The sequence below is a fragment of the Mytilus galloprovincialis genome, chromosome 1 (assembly GCF_965363235.1).
Source record: "Mytilus galloprovincialis chromosome 1, xbMytGall1.hap1.1, whole genome shotgun sequence".
Classification (NCBI taxonomy): domain Eukaryota; kingdom Metazoa; phylum Mollusca; class Bivalvia; order Mytilida; family Mytilidae; genus Mytilus; species Mytilus galloprovincialis.
In genome coordinates this window covers 32030495-32048626 of record NC_134838.1, presented here as the reverse complement: position 1 = coordinate 32048626, position 18132 = coordinate 32030495, and the positions used below count along the sequence as shown (strand labels likewise).

General features: G+C 32.9%; 1 protein-coding gene across 2 annotated transcripts in view; it reads right to left on the bottom strand.

Annotated features, from left to right (window-relative positions):
- LOC143071507 (laminin subunit alpha-like) overlaps window positions 1-18132 on the bottom strand; it is an 86536-nt gene that overhangs the window by 16308 nt on the left and 52096 nt on the right. For both annotated transcript variants that reach the window (XM_076245858.1, XM_076245866.1), the window contains exons 49-62: window positions 16934-17208; window positions 15843-15981; window positions 12053-12146; window positions 11489-11596; window positions 6653-6838; window positions 6148-6302; window positions 5649-5822; window positions 4873-5006; window positions 4505-4664; window positions 3901-4025; window positions 3263-3600; window positions 2046-2142; window positions 1546-1663; window positions 1164-1304 (exon numbers count right to left, since the gene is read on the bottom strand). In XM_076245858.1, the coding sequence (XP_076101973.1) occupies window positions 1164-1304; window positions 1546-1663; window positions 2046-2142; window positions 3263-3600; window positions 3901-4025; window positions 4505-4664; window positions 4873-5006; window positions 5649-5822; window positions 6148-6302; window positions 6653-6838; window positions 11489-11596; window positions 12053-12146; window positions 15843-15981; window positions 16934-17208 (2244 nt within the window). The remainder of the gene's footprint in view (window positions 1-1163; window positions 1305-1545; window positions 1664-2045; window positions 2143-3262; window positions 3601-3900; window positions 4026-4504; window positions 4665-4872; window positions 5007-5648; window positions 5823-6147; window positions 6303-6652; window positions 6839-11488; window positions 11597-12052; window positions 12147-15842; window positions 15982-16933; window positions 17209-18132) is intronic.

Sequence of the window (18132 nt, the reverse complement as noted above, 5' to 3'; positions counted from 1 at the left end):
ATGTGCCTGTCCCAAGTCAGGAGCCTGTAATTAAGTGGTTGTCGTTTGTTTATGTGTTACATATTTGTTTTTCGTTCATTTTTTACATTAAGCCGTTAGTTTTCTTGTTTGAATTGTTTTACATTGTCTTATCAGGGCCTTTTATAGCTGAGTATGCGGTATGGGCTTTGCTCATTGTTGGAGGCCGTTAATGTCTGTGTCATTTTGGTCTTTTGTGGATAATTGTCTCATTGGCAATCATACCACATCTTCTTTTTTATATTGTGTACTAGGTAAAACAGCTGCAAATAGAAACTTCAGACTTCAGTTGAACATACCTTTCCTTCCATGATTCAAACCCACAACCTCCAAGAAAACTCAACCACTGAGATGTAAATGTACAGCATATTTTTTTTTAAATTGATTAAGACATATTGTTCATATTGCACCAAATGTTAGGTTTAAGGGCATACGATACAGTTTTGATCCCGTATTTACTGTTTGATGAAAATTTCCATATAGGCTATTTTTTGCCTAATTAAATCAAATATGTAATAAAAAATATACCTTCATGTGCTACTTTTTGAGTTAAATGAGGTCGAAATTTTGTATATTTGCTCCAAATTCGGATTTGTGGCCATATTTTCCCTTTTGTAAGAAATCCATAACTTTTTTGTTTTAAAAGATAAACACAGATTGTTTTTTTTTGTTAATTAATTTGTTATTCCCTCATTTTATAAGTGTTAAAAAAAATTATGCATTTTTTATTCAGAAATGACTCATATTTATCAAATGGTCATGAATTAAGAAAAAAACATATTTTTTGGCTGTATATTTATCAAAATTAAATAAATTGCACTATTTACAGTTTTATCAAATTTTGTCCACATAATCTCCCTGCAAAATGAAACAAAATGTTGTTTTAAAAAATAGGGGTCCATGCACTCGTTTTCAAATTATATCAGTTTGAATGATAAAAATCAGTCGAAAAATGCATCTTTTCCCGATATGTCATAGTTTGACATCGCGAAAATAACATTTTACGTTAGCAACGTCATTACCTCCCCTGTAACTGTATCCTATGCCCTTAAGTGCAAGGGATCAAATGAGAAATTACATATTACAATACGCAAATACTGACTTACTAACAGTATAAAAACATTATAAAAACATTCTATTCTTACCTTAGCATTATTACCAGCATATAACAACAAGCTATTATTGGTCAATGTCTTCATTTTAAAGGTCACATCAAAGTTTTCTCCAATACTATCTGTCACCATGGCAACATGGCCAGTTGAAGCAAAATTGGCTGTTCTTCGTATCTGAAGTTGAATAAATTCAAAAGTATTTCCTTTGAATTAAATCTTAAGTTTGAAAAACTTGTTGGAGTATTTTCAATAAATGGAGATAATATTTTGATGGATTATTTATTTTAAGAACTCATTCTCCTTACTTTAAAATGCATTAATAAACAAAAAATCACGAAATATTGCATATTAAAATCATAAATATTGACATTAAAAGTGACAAAAAGTTTTTAAACTCTTCAGAACAAAACTTTACCTTAGCTGGACATCCAGGCAAGACTCCTAATGCCCTGGTGTTTTTATTTAGATCCCAAATAGTGGCATCAAACTGTACATCCTTTACACAACCATCAAATCCTATAGAACTCACATACCTGTTCAAAAGAAAAATTATAATGTCAAAATAAATAAGAAAAAAAAAACAAGAATGTATGCTATGATAAAGCATATTCTAACTCATGTTTGACAGATCTGGAAAGTGCAAATACCCTTACAACTAATTATTGTCAACCAGCTGACCAAACATGAAATTATTTGGTTCAGTCTTAATGAAAAAGATCTGATGAAGAATTTTAAGTTCATTCTACAAAGCGAAAAATTATAAGTTACACTATATATGACAGCCTATACTAAATATAAACCAAGAGTCCTCCTGATTATTCAGATATTTAACTCTGTTAAGAGTTGTCTCATTAGCAGTCATACCACATCTTCTTATTTGTATTATGTGTTAATGGTGAATGTTTATGTACTTACTTATCGACAGGAGTAAGGAATTCATTATAACCACCAATAAAGATAGAATCTTCATAAGCTAACTCCTTCAGATTACCAGGGGAGGTTCCAGAGACTCCTGAAATATACATAAAGTTATATAAATAACTTAAATAATTCTGTTAGATTGAATCAAAACTTCAGTCCACTTTGAGATATTCATTAAACTAACTGCATCACTACAAACTTTGAGATTTGCACCAAACTGCCTTCATCATTATCCATTTTGAGATATCTAAACACTTACCATCATCTTTATCAACTTTTATGAGTTATTGTCTGTCATGTTGAGGAAGAATGGACAATTGCAAAACCACAATACCTCTCATAAACAGGCATATAACCAGGTGCTCCACAGGGAGCAGCTTTATACAACCACAGAGGTTGAACCCGGAACAGTTGGGGCACGTATGGACACAACATTCAACCTTGATACAGCTCTGAATTAGGGTTATGATCAAATTTTTGACATAATAATAGTTTTTGACACAAAACAAATGTCAAGATCTTACAAATCTATTGCGCAATATTGTGCAATTAAATATTTCTTCTTCAAACTTTTAAAAGATTTGGAATTTGGGAAAAAAATTGAAAACTACTTCCACCCCCCCCCCCCCTTTTTTTTTGCAATTAGTCAAAAACCTGACATTTCTTTATACAAAATTTAGAAGTAGTGTAATCTGAACATACCCAACGTTGTATGTTAAATGATTTTGAATTACCTCCCTTACACTGCTTTTAAATTGTTTTAATTGTCCATTTACCAGAAAAACCTAGTTTTTCCCCTTTATTGGCCCTTTTGCCCCAATTCCAAAACATTTTGTGCAATAACCCCCAAAGTCAATACTAACAATCCCTTTATGGTATGGAAACTTGTGGTATAATTTCAGAGGGATTCATACACTTAAACACAAGTTATTGTTTAAAAACTACAAAAATGCTGCCAATTCCTAAACTATTGGAACCATAACCCCCAAAATCAATCCCAACCTTTCTTTATTGGTATTGAACCTTCTGGTAAAAATTTATAGAGATCCATTAACTTAAACAAAAGTTATTATCCGGAAACTAAATGTGTCTTCGGATGACACGATGACGACACAGACAACATGATACCATTATATGATACAAAAATTTCTTTTGCGGTCATATAAAAACTACTGTCATCTTTAACTACCTTCAGATGTCCAACAACTTACCATCAACTTCATCCACTTTGAGAAATCCATTTGTTTCAATTCTTTGAGCCTCGATTGTATGCCACTGTCCATCATTGTATGTCTTATTAGACATTAGTTTGGCTGGCATACCACCCAGATCATACTGGTAGAAAACATGTCCATCTCTCATTTCCAGAGATACAAAGTCTCTGTTCTTTCCCATGTACAAGATCAAACCATTCTGGGCATAAGTTTTAAATTTAAGAATCAGATCTCCTTCCTTATTTGGTCTAAAGCCTATAGCCTTGGCACTGACAGTGACATATCCACGGCCATCAAATCGGAATCCATTTGAAATCACTCCAGTTAATTTGTTTCTGAAAAGGGAGAACATGTATCACTCATCACATCTACTTTTTTTTCATTTATTTCATTAGCAATTTTATTATTTTGACAAAATATGTATCAAGTTCTTTAAGACTAATTTTTACACAAGACAGTAACGATCTGCAGTCTAAACTGCATGTTTACATGTATAAAATACTTTAAAACATTACGGTGACATCTAAGTTTTGAATAGGCAAGAAAGTTACATTAAATCAATATCATATACTAAGAAATATTAAAAGGTTGTATAAGTAATGCTTCAACAGGTCTAGATTAAAAAAAAGAGTTACCTTTCTTGTGCACCGACATAATTATTCTCCCCATCTACGAAGTTCCATAATCCCATGGGTCTCTCATCCCACATGACTTCCTCCATTATACCTTGATAAGATCCATATCCAATACCAGGTGGCAACTGAAATGTATGGTGCAACTTGATATTGTAGAAAGTTGTCTTGTAGTACCTTTTTATTATAACACGTAGGTATGTATGAAAGATTGAAAATAGAAACTATTCTTCTGAAGATCTTAATATCTCCTAATTTTGGATCTATTTTGCAATTGTAAATTTGTAAAAGGGTGATACCAACAGAGATATATTAAATCCAACTATTGTAAATTCAGAAATTATTGCAATTTTTCAATATTGCGAACAATGTGACAGGGTTTTAATCGCAATAATTCAAACTTGCATTTTGAAATATTTTTAAAGTATGAATTAAACTGGATTTTTCTCAAAATCGCAATGGCAAAATCACAATAATAAATACACACAATAATTTCTGAATTTACAGTAAATAGAAAGTTATTGTGTTGTTCATAAAGTTTAATGAAACTTTGAATCAATTTGGTCAGAGTTGCCGTTTGATAATTTAAAAACAGATTTCCACTTACACTGACACCATACGGCACACCGCCCACATAGAATTTAGTGGTGTCAGGATCCAGTTCTAGTACAGTAAATGTTCCCTGTGCTTCCCCCTTTACATCTTCTACATCTACATTCCCAAGGTCATTTTCTTTCCTCAAGGTTAATGTTCCAACCTTTCCAATTCTGTTGTAAATAAAACAAAAATTTATAAGATATTTAACAGTAATAGTATCTAAAATATTTCTTATAAGGTAATCTATCAAAATGTTTACATTGTTTTAGTGTGAATGGAACATTCAAGGTCAGAAGAAGAAATAACAGAAGTTGACACTGCATTAAATGAATTTGAAGTTTAATGGTTGCTCCAAATCTCAGCAGTACAAATTTTTACCTTTCAACAATGACATTATACCATCCTCCATCAGACAGGTCCCATGGATGGACTATCTCTGTAGGACCTTCTTGAGCTCCTAGATTGAATCGGAAAACAGTCTGTCCATTTCTCAGTTCTACTGACATGTAGTCCTACAAAAGTAAATAAAAATAAATATATGGCAAGGCTGAACATAATTAAGTAACTTGGAAAACTTAACAAGTTTCAGTATGTATGTTAAAAATTCAGAAATTACCTTCCCAACAATTCAAAGGAAAATTTGGTTGATTATATTTTATTGAGTTTATCCCATCCAATTGTCTGTTTATTTCTATAATTTCTTAGAAACATATCACACAAATTTGAGGTTCTTTCTCAGCCTGTACTTGTCTTGAGAAAAAAACTTGAATACCATTAAAATAAACAAGTTTGTCCTTTAATAACAGAATTCTACTATGAGGTTTAGTTTTGCAGAATAGAAATTTGAGATTGCATGATACAAACCTATTTTCTCAAGGTTTAATTTTTACTTTTTTATTCCCTCTAGTTTCATTTTCTATAAAGATCAAATTTACACATAGGAATATTTTAACAATTGCATCTTAATTGTGAAATGAGCAAAAGCAAACACATCACTTAAACATTCACCTTAACAGCATTGTTTACTAATGGTACTACCTCCTAATGAAAAAATACCTTACAAATGTTTTGATTTTGTTTTGATATAAGTGTAGAAATATTCATGAAACATGAAATTCCAGACATTTTTTGACACGTAGTATACAATATCTTACAGGAATGACTGGTCTGCCTGGAATATGATCTCCTCCTACATAGGCTAGCAAGGCATCTTTCTGTGTTGTCTGTATATACATAGACAACCTAGTGAAGGATCCTGCCTCGTTTATGTTCTCTGGGTTACGTAAAGTAACTGTGGTGTTACCAAGGAACTCCAATCCAACTCGAATCTAGAAATATAAGTTTGTCAATAAAAAATTGTAATTTATTACAAAACAAAACATACCAAAACTATTAAAACCAAATTTTAAAGAAATAGAGCTGATCATAAATCTAATGTATTCACATGGAAACACATCTTATATCAGCTAATGTATTAGTAAGGACAGAATTATCTGAGTGGATTTTGCAATTGTAGTTCATTTGCATGTTAAGAACAGTACATGCATCAAATGTGTATCTTTTTTTTCAAAATTTACTAAGTCACACAATCTTATTATTAGAGTGCTTAAAAAAGTCAATTATGTTTGCTTTTGTGGGCACAGCCCTACCTACCCTGTTAGCCTCATCTCTTGCTAATTTGATTTTCTCCTTCAGTTCTGTAATATTGGCAATTACTCTGTCCTGCAATTCTTGTACTGTATTTTTCTGTACATTAAGATCGTTGACAAGTTTCTCAATTTGTGGTACATTTTCTGACACATAAGTAACTGTCAAATAAAAATATATAAAATCATTTATAAGTTACAGTACAAATTCATATATTTAATCTGATCCAACTGGTAAAAAATTATACTGTGTTTGATGAAATTTTTCATATTACAGTGTTTTTTTTTTTACTTGACATAACTGGTAGTAAGCTTATAAACCATTTGGACTTTTAAGGTAGGAATATTTTTTAACCTGTTCTTTCTTGCTTCACACTAGGGGCAGATCAAAGTGTCCCTTGCCCCATCTATGGCCAGATAATTCTGGGTTCTCTTTAAGTACATCATTTGCATTTTTCATTTGCCTTTTGGAAAGGTCCCTGAACACCCTACCCCTTTTATTAATAACTTACTCTGCTCCATAGCATCGTTTGTGGCTTTGTTTGTATTGACAGTGTCGGTGGCTAGAGTTTCAACCTTTCTCTTGTCCTCAGGCAGTTTGCTAAGGATGGTACTGATTTTATTACGAGCATTAATGGCTTTCTGCTCTGCTTCTGTCGCCTTTTGTTGAGCATCCTGTGCACGTTGACCTACATTTCCTATTGAGTAAATACACAAGTTAAATTATTTCAAGGTTTCATTTGTTTGTAAACCTTTAGTCGCAGGAATGAAAATAAATGAAAATTCAATTAAAAAATGTCCTATGTAATTAATTTTGTTATACATACATGTACCAGTCATATTAATCAGGAGAATTTGAAATATTCGGAGACCATATGAAGCAGTCAAAGAATGCACAATGATCAAACTTGGTGTTTGTCAAGCTGCTGTTTATCCACTAACTTTTTTTCATTCAAATGTGTGGTTCAAGTTTTATGAAATTCTTTATTTTTGTCAAAAGGTTAAAGAAACTATTTTGTCCAAATTTTATAAAAATTCAATGAGCCAAATAATTTAAGTTAAGGTGTTTGATACCATTTTAATGAAGGCATCAATTTTGTTACCTTATTTGAAGTTATTTCTTTTCTGCATTTGTAACAATGGTTTTTATAATCAAAGTGCTGGATAGCACCTCTGGAAAGTTTGTAACTGTATATGTGTATTATTTCAAATAGGTCATGTAGGTTATAGAAGTGTATTATTTCAAATATGTATTTAATCAAAGTTTTGATTTTTCAAACTAAACCATTGTCTTGCCAGCAATTTCCAAAATTCACTTTTTATGCCCCATTTATGGGCATTATGTTTTCTAGTCTGTGCGTCCGTTCATCCGTCCGTCCTTCTGTCCATTCATCTGTCTGTCCCATTCAGGCTAAAGTTTTTGGTCAAATTGAAAACTGTACCTAAATTTTTTGTGTTGGGATGTATAAGTACCGGGCCACGTCCACTTGTATTTTTGTCCATCTGATGAGTTAAGCCTTTATCAACTGATTTTTATAGTTCGTTCTTATGTTGTACTGTTATACCGCTGTCCCAGGTTAGGGGGAGGGTTGGGATCCCGCTAACATGTTTAACCCCGCCACATTATTTATGTATGTGCCTGTCTCAAATCAGGAGCCTGTAATTCAGTGGTTGTCGTTGGTTTATGTGTTACATATTTGTTTTTTGTTCATTTTTTTACATAAATAAGGCTGTTAGTTTTCTCGTTTGAATTGTTTTACATTGTCTTATCGGGGCCTTTTATAGCCGACTATGCGGTATGGGCTCTGCTCATTGTTGAAGGGCGTACGGTGACCTATAGTCGTTAATGTCTGTGTCATTTTGGTCTTTTGTGGATAGTTGTCTCATTGGCAATCATACCACATCTTCTTTTTTATACTATACGCCTTATTTTAAGTCCAGATTTTTGTCGAGCCTGCAACTTTTGTTGCAGAAAGCTCGACATACGGATAGTGATCCGGCAGCGGCGGCCACAGACCTTTGTATATAGATGCTTCATGTTACGAAGTTTCCGTCAGTTACATGTCCAATGTCCTTGATCTCATGATCATGGTTCAGTGACCACTTGAAAAAAAAAGTTCAAATTTTTTGCAATATTGATATTCTCTCTTATTATAAGTAATATGATAACTATATTTGATATGTGCGTACCTTGCAAGGTCCTCATGTCTGTCAGACAGTTTTCACTTGACCTCGACCTCATTTCATGGATCAGTGAACAAGGTTAAGTTTTGGTGGTCAAGTCCATATCTCAGATACTATAACGAATAGGGCTAGTATATTCGGTGTATGGAAGGACTGTAAGGTGTACATGTCCAACTGGCAGGTGTCATCTGACCTTGACCTTATTTCCATGGTTCAGTGGTTATAGTTAAATTTTTATGTTTTGGTCTGTTTTTCTCATACCATATGCAATAGGTCTACTATATTTGTTGTATGGAATGATTGTAAGGTGTACATGTCTAGCGGGCAGATGTAATGAGACCATGACCTCATTTTCATGGTTCAGTGGTCAAAGTTAAGTTTTTGAGTTTTGGTCTTTTTATCTAATACCATATGCCATAGGTCAACTATATTTGGTGTATGGAAATATTTTATGATCTTTATGTCAGTCGCGCAGGTTTTATTTGACCGTGACCTTATTTTCACGGTTCATTGCACAGTGTTAAGTTTTTGTGTTTTGGTCTATTTTTCTTAAACTATAAGTAATGGGTCAATTATATATGTTGTATAGAAGCATTGTTAGCTGTACATGTCTGCCTGGTATGGTTCATCTGACCTTGACCTCATTTTCAAGGTTCATTGGTCTTTGTTTAGTTATCTTGGTTAATGTTAAGTTTATGTGAAAGTTGTAATAAAGCTTAGCTTTATACTTATGACTATCAACATAATATCAATGATTAGTATAGAAGGCGAGACATTTCAGCGTGTGCACTCTTGTTAGTATTCGTATTGTCATCATAGAGTCTTACTGCTTAAAATACTACAATAGGGAACAATTTGACAATGATTGAATTTAGTAGTGTCAACCTTGTGATTATGACCCGTGTATATAGCAAAATCCGAAATACACTGTTTGGTGGTGCGCCTGTCAGATGAGAAACATACAGATAATGTAATAGGTAACAGGTGAATATACTATTGGTATCGGTATCGGATTCGACCCGGAACTTGGAAATTATTGGCAATATAAATTATGTGGAAAACAAAAGGGTCTGGAGTGGTGTAATTTTTAATCAACACCATTGTCCTTTATTGGATATATATAAAATTGAATTCCTTGATATGTCATTTTTATCCCATGACGGCTGACAAATTGGACCTAGTTATTTTAGTATTATAGATGTTCCCTATGATTTAATCTTTCTAATTTAAATGCCAAATTACAGTTTTTACTCCATTTTCACGATCCACTGAACATAGAAAATGATAGTGCAGATGGGGCATGCTTGTACTATGGACACATTCTTGTTTATACTCCTAAATCTAAAGACCGTTTTTATGTTCACCTGATAAATGTATAACCAAAGAAAGCTACAAGTCAAACTTATATATAAGGGTATATATACTTGATAGGGTATACTGAAAATTTCACCCCTTTACATCTAGAATGATAAAAGTGATGCCAACAAAATTCAAGCTTGACTTGTGTTTTGTGGTTATAAGCATTGCGTATAAGTTTCATAAAATTTGGTTCAGGCAAACTAAAGTAAGAGAACAGAAATCAATTTTGGGATGTATGGATGTACGTACAAGTAAGGGACGTACATACTTACAGAAAAAAAAACAAGGATAAAACTCATGGTGGGGGCATAACAATAGTAGTATGACCTCAGGAATAAAAAGTTTATATACACTAGATTCATACAATGTTGATCTGAGGTGCTTATAACCCTACAACACATTTTAGTTGCTGCTGTGTAATTACCATTGAGGCAATGTTGTTTGAATTTTTTGTTTTAAGCCATTTATTTGATATACTAGTAATCATTGCATCAGTCTTAGGACGACACATTGTTAATTATACATGTAGGTCAATCTTAAAGAATCATACTTCCCCAGGAATAAAGTGTGAGGATAAAAAGTTCTGGATCCGCCACTGCACTGTTAAGCACTAAGACATTTTGCTAGAGCATGGACAAATGTTATTAAATCATTTTTTACAGCACTTGTCTTTAGCTTGATCTCGGTCTTGAAACACTGAACTATAATATTCTAAGAAGTAGATGATGTCTCGGTTTAATTTAACACCTTAAAATTAAAATTAAAATTATACGGATGCTATGATACTAATTGTCATTAAAACGTTTTTCTGTTGTCTGTTGTCAGTTTGATACACTTGAGTATGCTGAACAAGTGAAGGTCCTCTCATATCCACATTGGAATTTGAAACAGTTAGTATTTTAATAACAGAACTTTTCAAATGATGTTTGCTGGGAACAGTATATCTAACATAATAATATATATGTTCCTGATGTTTGGCATCAAAACTTTCAGATCGATGTCAGTTTTGACAAACACAATACACTTTTCTATCAAAGCCGGTATTTACCTGTACATGTTCTAGGCGAGAGACATAAGCCATATAATTATCGATTATTTTATATTCTATCACCTGTGTATTGATAAATAAATCAAACCATTATCACTTGTCAATTATCCGACAACTTGGTCAAATATCAACTTGTTCTCGCATACTGGACTCTTTCGATATTCTCGGGCTTTTACTTATTCAATAATAAACAGTTGTAAATATCGTACGTAGTAAAAAATAGTGCGGGAAAATGTTCATTCATGAAATATTCATGAATGAAACGCTGTCTCGCGTAGATTTCTTTTGATTTTCTCTTCAGCCACTGGCCGATCCGCAAAGAAGTGTTTGTGATACTTATTTGCAAAATGAAGTTAAATTTATCTGAATTGTCGGTGAACATTCATTCCTATTTCTCGGGAAATCGTGGTACCCTTTTTTTATTCAAGCTGTAATCTTTTCAAAAGAGTAGCAACTCAAAATATCCAAGAATCAGAATTCGAACACTAGTACTACATTATCTTGGAGCAGAACATTGCAATAGTCTGTCGCACTGGAAGTTGAGGCCGACGCCTATGGAAAGTAGCTATAGCAAGCTATAGCAAACTTTCCAAAAACAAAACATTCCAAAAAATTATTAAGGTGTGCCACAGGTAACAGATTGATACTAGTAATCACAACAATGGTTGGTAAGGCCCTTATTGAGTATATTAACATGTACTTACCAAAAGGACAATGGTTGGTAAGGCCCTTATTGAGTATATTAACATGTACTTGCCAAAAGGAAGATCTCCCTGGATTTCATTTAATTCATTAGAAACTTGAGCATTCAAGTCTTTAACTTTCTCTGTCTCTTGTTTGGCATCTTCTAATCGTCCAGATAATTCTGGAAGATAATAATTCAATAATTTGGTATTCATTATTATACATAGAGTACTTACTTTTGTGCATTCCCAGAGTATAGGACAGCATCAAATTTACAAATTGAACAAAATACAAATTTTCAATACAATTTACAATTGTAACAAAGGCTGCAAAATTTAGTACCTTTGAAAATACATTAAAATTAAAATGTAACTCTAATGAAAACATTGTTGATCTAATGAAAAATTGGTCTTTAAATCTTACCTTAAAGAGAGTCATTTCAATCTTTCAATAAACATTTGTAACAACAATTTAAATGGTTGTGATCAACCCAGCATTGCTTGAAAAAATCAGTTCCCAATCTGTCTCTGAAGAGATTTTGAAGAGTTAGGGTCAGAGTTTAATATTGCAACTGGTTGAGAAAACTACACTTAATTAATTTTAAATGGTCTTATGATTCTACATCACTATCACATACCTTGTTCTGTTCTAGCCATACTTGTTTTAGCTTCCTCTAACAAGATCATACTCTGGTTCTTAGATGTAGCTGAAGTTTCACCCACCCCATTAGACTACAAATATATAATTAAGCCATTAAATTCTGATGACATATCTATCCTCTCCTCTCCCCTTTCAGTTTGAGTTTTGCCTATATAGATAACCTAAAAATACCACTGTGGATTATAATACACCTTATCACTAATCCCGGCTGACTCGGCCGCTTGAACTTTTGACGCACACAACAATCACTTTTCCATTGTGGCGTCAGACATTTTGCTTTATGACGTCAAAATTTTACGGGAATCTGTGTGATTTCCAGTAATGGCGGACAAATAGCAATAAGGTGTATTAGTAGGGTAGCACTTTTTGTTGATTTTATTGGTTTTAGTAAACTGCAAATTATTAAGTTCAAGGTTGCATAATGTTCTAAAGGATTGTATATTATTTTGAATAACAATAAATTCAATGGTAATGAAAATGAAAGTTTTCCTCAATCCATGATAATTGGTTCTCATGAATATAAGTGAATCCACTGTATTTAATTTTGAAAAATTTGTTGCAGAGGCAGTCAACTATAATATCAATTAAGATGTAAATATAACGTTTAAAATAAATATATTTGATTAGTTTTTATTTAAAGTTTATATGTATTAATGTAAAATTTAATAACTGTATGTGTATATTCATATACATTGTAATTACTGTTTATTATAAAATTTTATCTGAATTGCCTTACTAAGCCATCATTGTAGCTTTAACAATAGAATAGTCATAATACATATATCTAGTAAGTAATAGGAATAAATAACTTAAACTTACAAATAACTGAATCTGAAACAAGTGAAACTGCGAGCTACTGCTCACTGATGATACCCCCGCCGCAAGTGGATAATATTAATAGTGTAAAAATATGCAAGTGTTCAGTAAACAGGAAGTTGTCAAGTGATGAATCTGAAAACGCATCACACGGTATAGCTGACTTATATAAATCCTGAAACCAAATTTCAGAAATCCTTGTATTGTAGTTCCTGAGAAAAATGTGACGAAAATTTTCAACTTGGCTATCATGTGTAAAATCATACAAGTGTTCGGTAAACAGGAAGTTGTCGAGTGATGAATCTGAAAACGCATCACACAGTATAGCTGACTTATATAAATCCTGAAACCAAATTTCAGAAATCCTTGTATTGTAGTTGCTGAGAAAAATGTGACGAAAATTTTCAACTTGGCTATCATGTGTAAAATCATACAAGTGTTCGGTAAACAGGAAGTTGTCAAGTGATGAATCTGAAAACGCATCACACGGTATGGCTAACATATATAAATGTTGATACCAAATTACAGAAAGGGTGGATGTGTAGTTCCTGAGAAAAATGTGACGAAAATTTTCAACTTGGCTATCATGTGTAAAATCATACAAGTGTTCGGTAAACAGGAAGTTGTCAAGTGATGAATCTGAAAACGCATCACACGGTATAGCTAACATATATAAATGTTGATACCAAATTACAGAAAGGGTGGATGTGTAGTTCCTGAGAAAAATGTGACGAAAGTTTCATGGGACGGACTGACTGACGGACGGACTGACGGACTGACGGACTGATGGACGGACTGACGGACGGACAGACAGAGGTAAAACAGTATACCCCCCCTTTTTTAAAGCGGGGGTATAAAAAGTTACCAAAATATAATCTCAGTTTATCACAGGTTGACCTAATGACACTTTTTATCACTTTTCAACTATTTTCATCCCATTCCCATAGCTGAGCGCAGCCTGATACGACCACAGATGTTAACCCTGAACAGTTGGGGCAAATTTGGACACAATATTCAAGCTTGATACTGTCTGAATTTGGATTGTGATAAAATTTTTGACATAGTATAGGTTTCTGACACAAAATAAATGTCAAGATCTTACAAATCTATTGCGCAATACTGTGCAATTCTTCTTGAAAATTTTCAAAAATTTGAAATTTGAAAAATTTTGAATAAAAAACTTGAACCCTTTAAAAAAATTAGAACCCCCCCCCTTGGAGCAATTACCCCCACACTGAATCCCAGCCTTTCCTTTGTAGTATGGAACCTTGAAATACAATTTCAGAGAGATCCATACCCTTAAACACAGGTAATTGTCTTGAAATTAGAAAAATGCTTGTTTTTGGCCCTTTTTTTGCCCCTAATTTCTGCATGAATTGGGCAATTACCCTCAAATTCAATCCCAGCCTTCCTTTTGAGATATGGAACCTTGTGCTACAATGGCAGAGAAATTTATTAACTTATACACAAATTTTTGTCCAAAAACTAAAAAAATGTGTTTTAGGCCCCTTTTTGGTCCTTAATTCCTAAACTGTTGACACCAAGGATCCGGAAATTTTTTCACCTAATTTCGGTCATTTTCATATAACTTAAAAGTTGGTGCCCCTTTTCAAAAACAGATTGTCAAAATCTCATTACTGCATGAGTATGCTTCTACTCTCAGCATCAACGAACTTGTTTAACTGTTGCATCGCGTTTACTTCATGATTTATCCTACCATTTTCCTAAAATTGATCAAGAGCAATTAAGGGAAGGCAACAGTTTAAGAATAAAATGATTTTAATGACTCAAAATCGTATTTTTCTCACTCATCGCTTACGTTTCTTTCGATTCTGAAGTCGAAATTCAAACCGGATGTAATGCGACAATACTAAAACGAACAATTCCGGACTTATTCCCGGGATTAATTCACAAGAAAGCATCGTTTTTTTAATATTTTACCTTTAATAGTGTAAGAATATTAATGAAAATAGTTGCACTTGCTTTATTTAGCAACAAATCATTTTAAATTTACGATTTAGTGTCAAATCTGCGGAAGAGAATTTTAGGCATGCGTATCATAGTAAACAAAGCACGTGTGTTAGTAGTGAAAAAAATCTTTTTTCTACGTAAATTAAATCAAGTTTTAATTAAATTTTAAATCATAATTGACAATTGTCTTAGCTGAAAAGTAAATAATTAATGAAGACAGTTGGTATTGGATTTTAATTTCTATATAATATTAGTTCGGAGCTTGTGATTAATAGCCAGGTGTGAATTAAAAACACAGGTAAAGAGATTAGCAATCATTAGCCAATAGCTCCCCGAGGCATTAATATAGCTATTAGGAGGGCCCTCAGGATTATAACACTTTACTGGAGTGGCAGTTTAATTACATAAAATCGATAACAAAACAAAAATATGTTTAAAATGGCGATTTGAAACTCAATCTCAACGAAATGACCGAAATTATTTCTGTTGAAAAATAAAATTTGACCTAAATCCCAATAAATGATTTAGGACTTTTGAGTTTCCAAATCAGTCATGTCTGCATATATGACCGTTTCCGGACCCTTGGTTGACACCATAACCCTGAAAATGATAAACCTCCTACTTGTAGTATCAAACATTGTGATACAATTTTATAGCAATTGAAATACTTATACACAAGTTATTAACCTGAAAAATGCTTGTTTTGGTCCCTTTTGGGCCCCTAATTCCTAAACGGTTGGGACAACCTTCCTCTTGTGGTATTGAACCTTCTTAAATTTCATAGGGATCCATTGACTTAAAGTAAAGTTATTGTCCGGAAACCAAATGTGTCTTTGAATGACTCAGACAACATCATACCATTAAATGATCCCCAAATTTTTTTTTGCGGTTGTATAAAAAGGAAGAGCTTAAAAACCAAATTAACAAATAGTATAGCTAAAACAATCTTTCTCTATTTATCTCATTTTTCCTTGACATACCTTCATAAAAGCCTCGTCTGAAGCATTAACAGCTAAAATAGCAGCAGCATAAGCGTCATCAATGGCCATGACTATATCTCCATAGGACTGTGCAGCATTGATAGCATTGGAGGAGGAATCACGAGAGTCTGTATACATACTGATAAAGATAATGTTTTTCTAATTAGATTTAATTTACAAAAGATTATCTCCTATATGTCACAATGAGCTAGAGAATGTGTACTATCTTTCACAGTTGCAGACAAACCCAAAGATTTTGTAATATTTGTAAAAAAAGAATGTTTTTACTGTTAAAGAATGTTTACAACCATATTTAACAATGCATACCAATCAAACCATCATTACCTAAAATTAAATTATTCACCATTATATTGTGCTTTATAAAAAAAAATGTTGTATTATTGCCAATAAGACAACTCTTCACAAGCGACTAAAAGACACATAAATTAACAACGATAGGTCACCATAGTCTTGTTCATAATCATTTTCAATCACAATTTTTTGAGATGTCTATTAAAAGCATAAAGGTTTCATAAGATCATCTGAACCTACTCCCAATTTTAATTTGCACTTCTCTTAACCAACACATATGATTTTAAACTGTTTGCTATTCTTTCAAAACATCTGTCTGGTTGCTTTTAATCAGTCTTGTTTGTGAATTATCATTTTAAATTTCCCCTTCAACAATGATTTGTTGATTCTGTTTCCCCTACCTGTCATATACTATTCAAATGATTGATTGATTTTTGGTGTTTAAATGCCACTTTTAAGCACTGCATTTAGGCTATTTCATGGCAGCTAGTTTTTATTGGTGGAATAGCCAGAGTGCCCAAAGAAAACCACTGACCTTTGATAGGAAAACTGACATTCATAGTCAATTAAGATTGGAGTAGAGTGTACCCACACGAGCGGGTTCGAACTCACAATCTCATTGTTTGGCTAGTGATTACAGTAGTAACTACTTAGACCACTCGGCCACTGAGGTCCCTACCATTCAATTGCAATGTGTTAACAATATGTCTTCCAATCTTTTTTAATCAAGATGAGGGAATTTCTATATTTTATTATACATTATGGCTATATCCTAATACCTTTCCAAAAATCTGGCTTGTTCTTCTAATGAATTAGCATGAGCTATACTATCATTGACTGGTCCTTCTGACATTGCTACACCCATCTTAAGACTGTCTGTGCGGTCACTCAGTTTGACCAATGCATCATCCATCTTTGATGAGTTTTCTTCCAGTTCTTTTGTCCAGTTTTTGGTGTGTTGGAGAGCCAGTAAAGCTTTCTCTATCAGATCTCTAGACATGTCCAACACCATTTCTGTATCACTACCATGCATTTTTATGTCATCAATTGTGGACTATTAGAAAATAAATTGAAAATTCTGAGTCCCAGTCATGTTACAAGTTAAAGACTATCTGGACCAGAAACTTCTCACAGGCCATAGAAATCACCATTTTATCTTGATTTAAAGTTGACAAAGTATTTGAGTTTTTCTAACCAAAAGTATACTGAAACCTTTACAAACTATTCAACACTTATGGATGCATTGTTATTGGTGATTTGCAATGGTAATATAGTTGATTTGGATCAAGGATCCTGAAATTTTGTCACCTAATTTTGGTAATTTTGAGATAAAAGAGTGTCAAAATCACAAAAACATCAAGAGTATGCTCATACTCGTAGCATCAACGATCTTTTTTAACTGTTGCATATCATTTATTTCATGATTTTACCTACCATTTTTCTAAAAATCCATCAATAGCAATTAAGGGAAGGTAAATTAACAAGAGGCTCTCAAGAGCCTGAATCGCTCACCTGGTAAACAATGCCTTCGGCCATGTTTTTTGACGAAATAGAAAATAAAACACAAACTTTATTTTATACACCCTACTGATCATTCAAATGAAGTTTGGTTGAATTTGGTTGAGTAGTTTTAGAGGAGAAGATTTTTTAAAGTTAGCAAATATGATGAACAAATTGTGAAAAAATTGTCATTAAAGGACAATAACCCCTTAAGGGGTCAATTGACAATTTTGGTCATATTTAACTTATTTGTAGATCTTACTTTGCTGATCATTTTTGCTGTTTACAGTTTATCTTTATCTATAATGATATTCAAGATAATGACCAAAAACTGCAAAATTTCCTTAAAATTACCAATTAAGTGGCAGCAACCCAACAATGGTTTGTTTGATTCGTCTGAAAATTTCAGGGCTGATAGATCTTGACCTAATGAACATTTTTACCCATGTCAGATTTGCTTTAAATGCTTTCGTTTTTG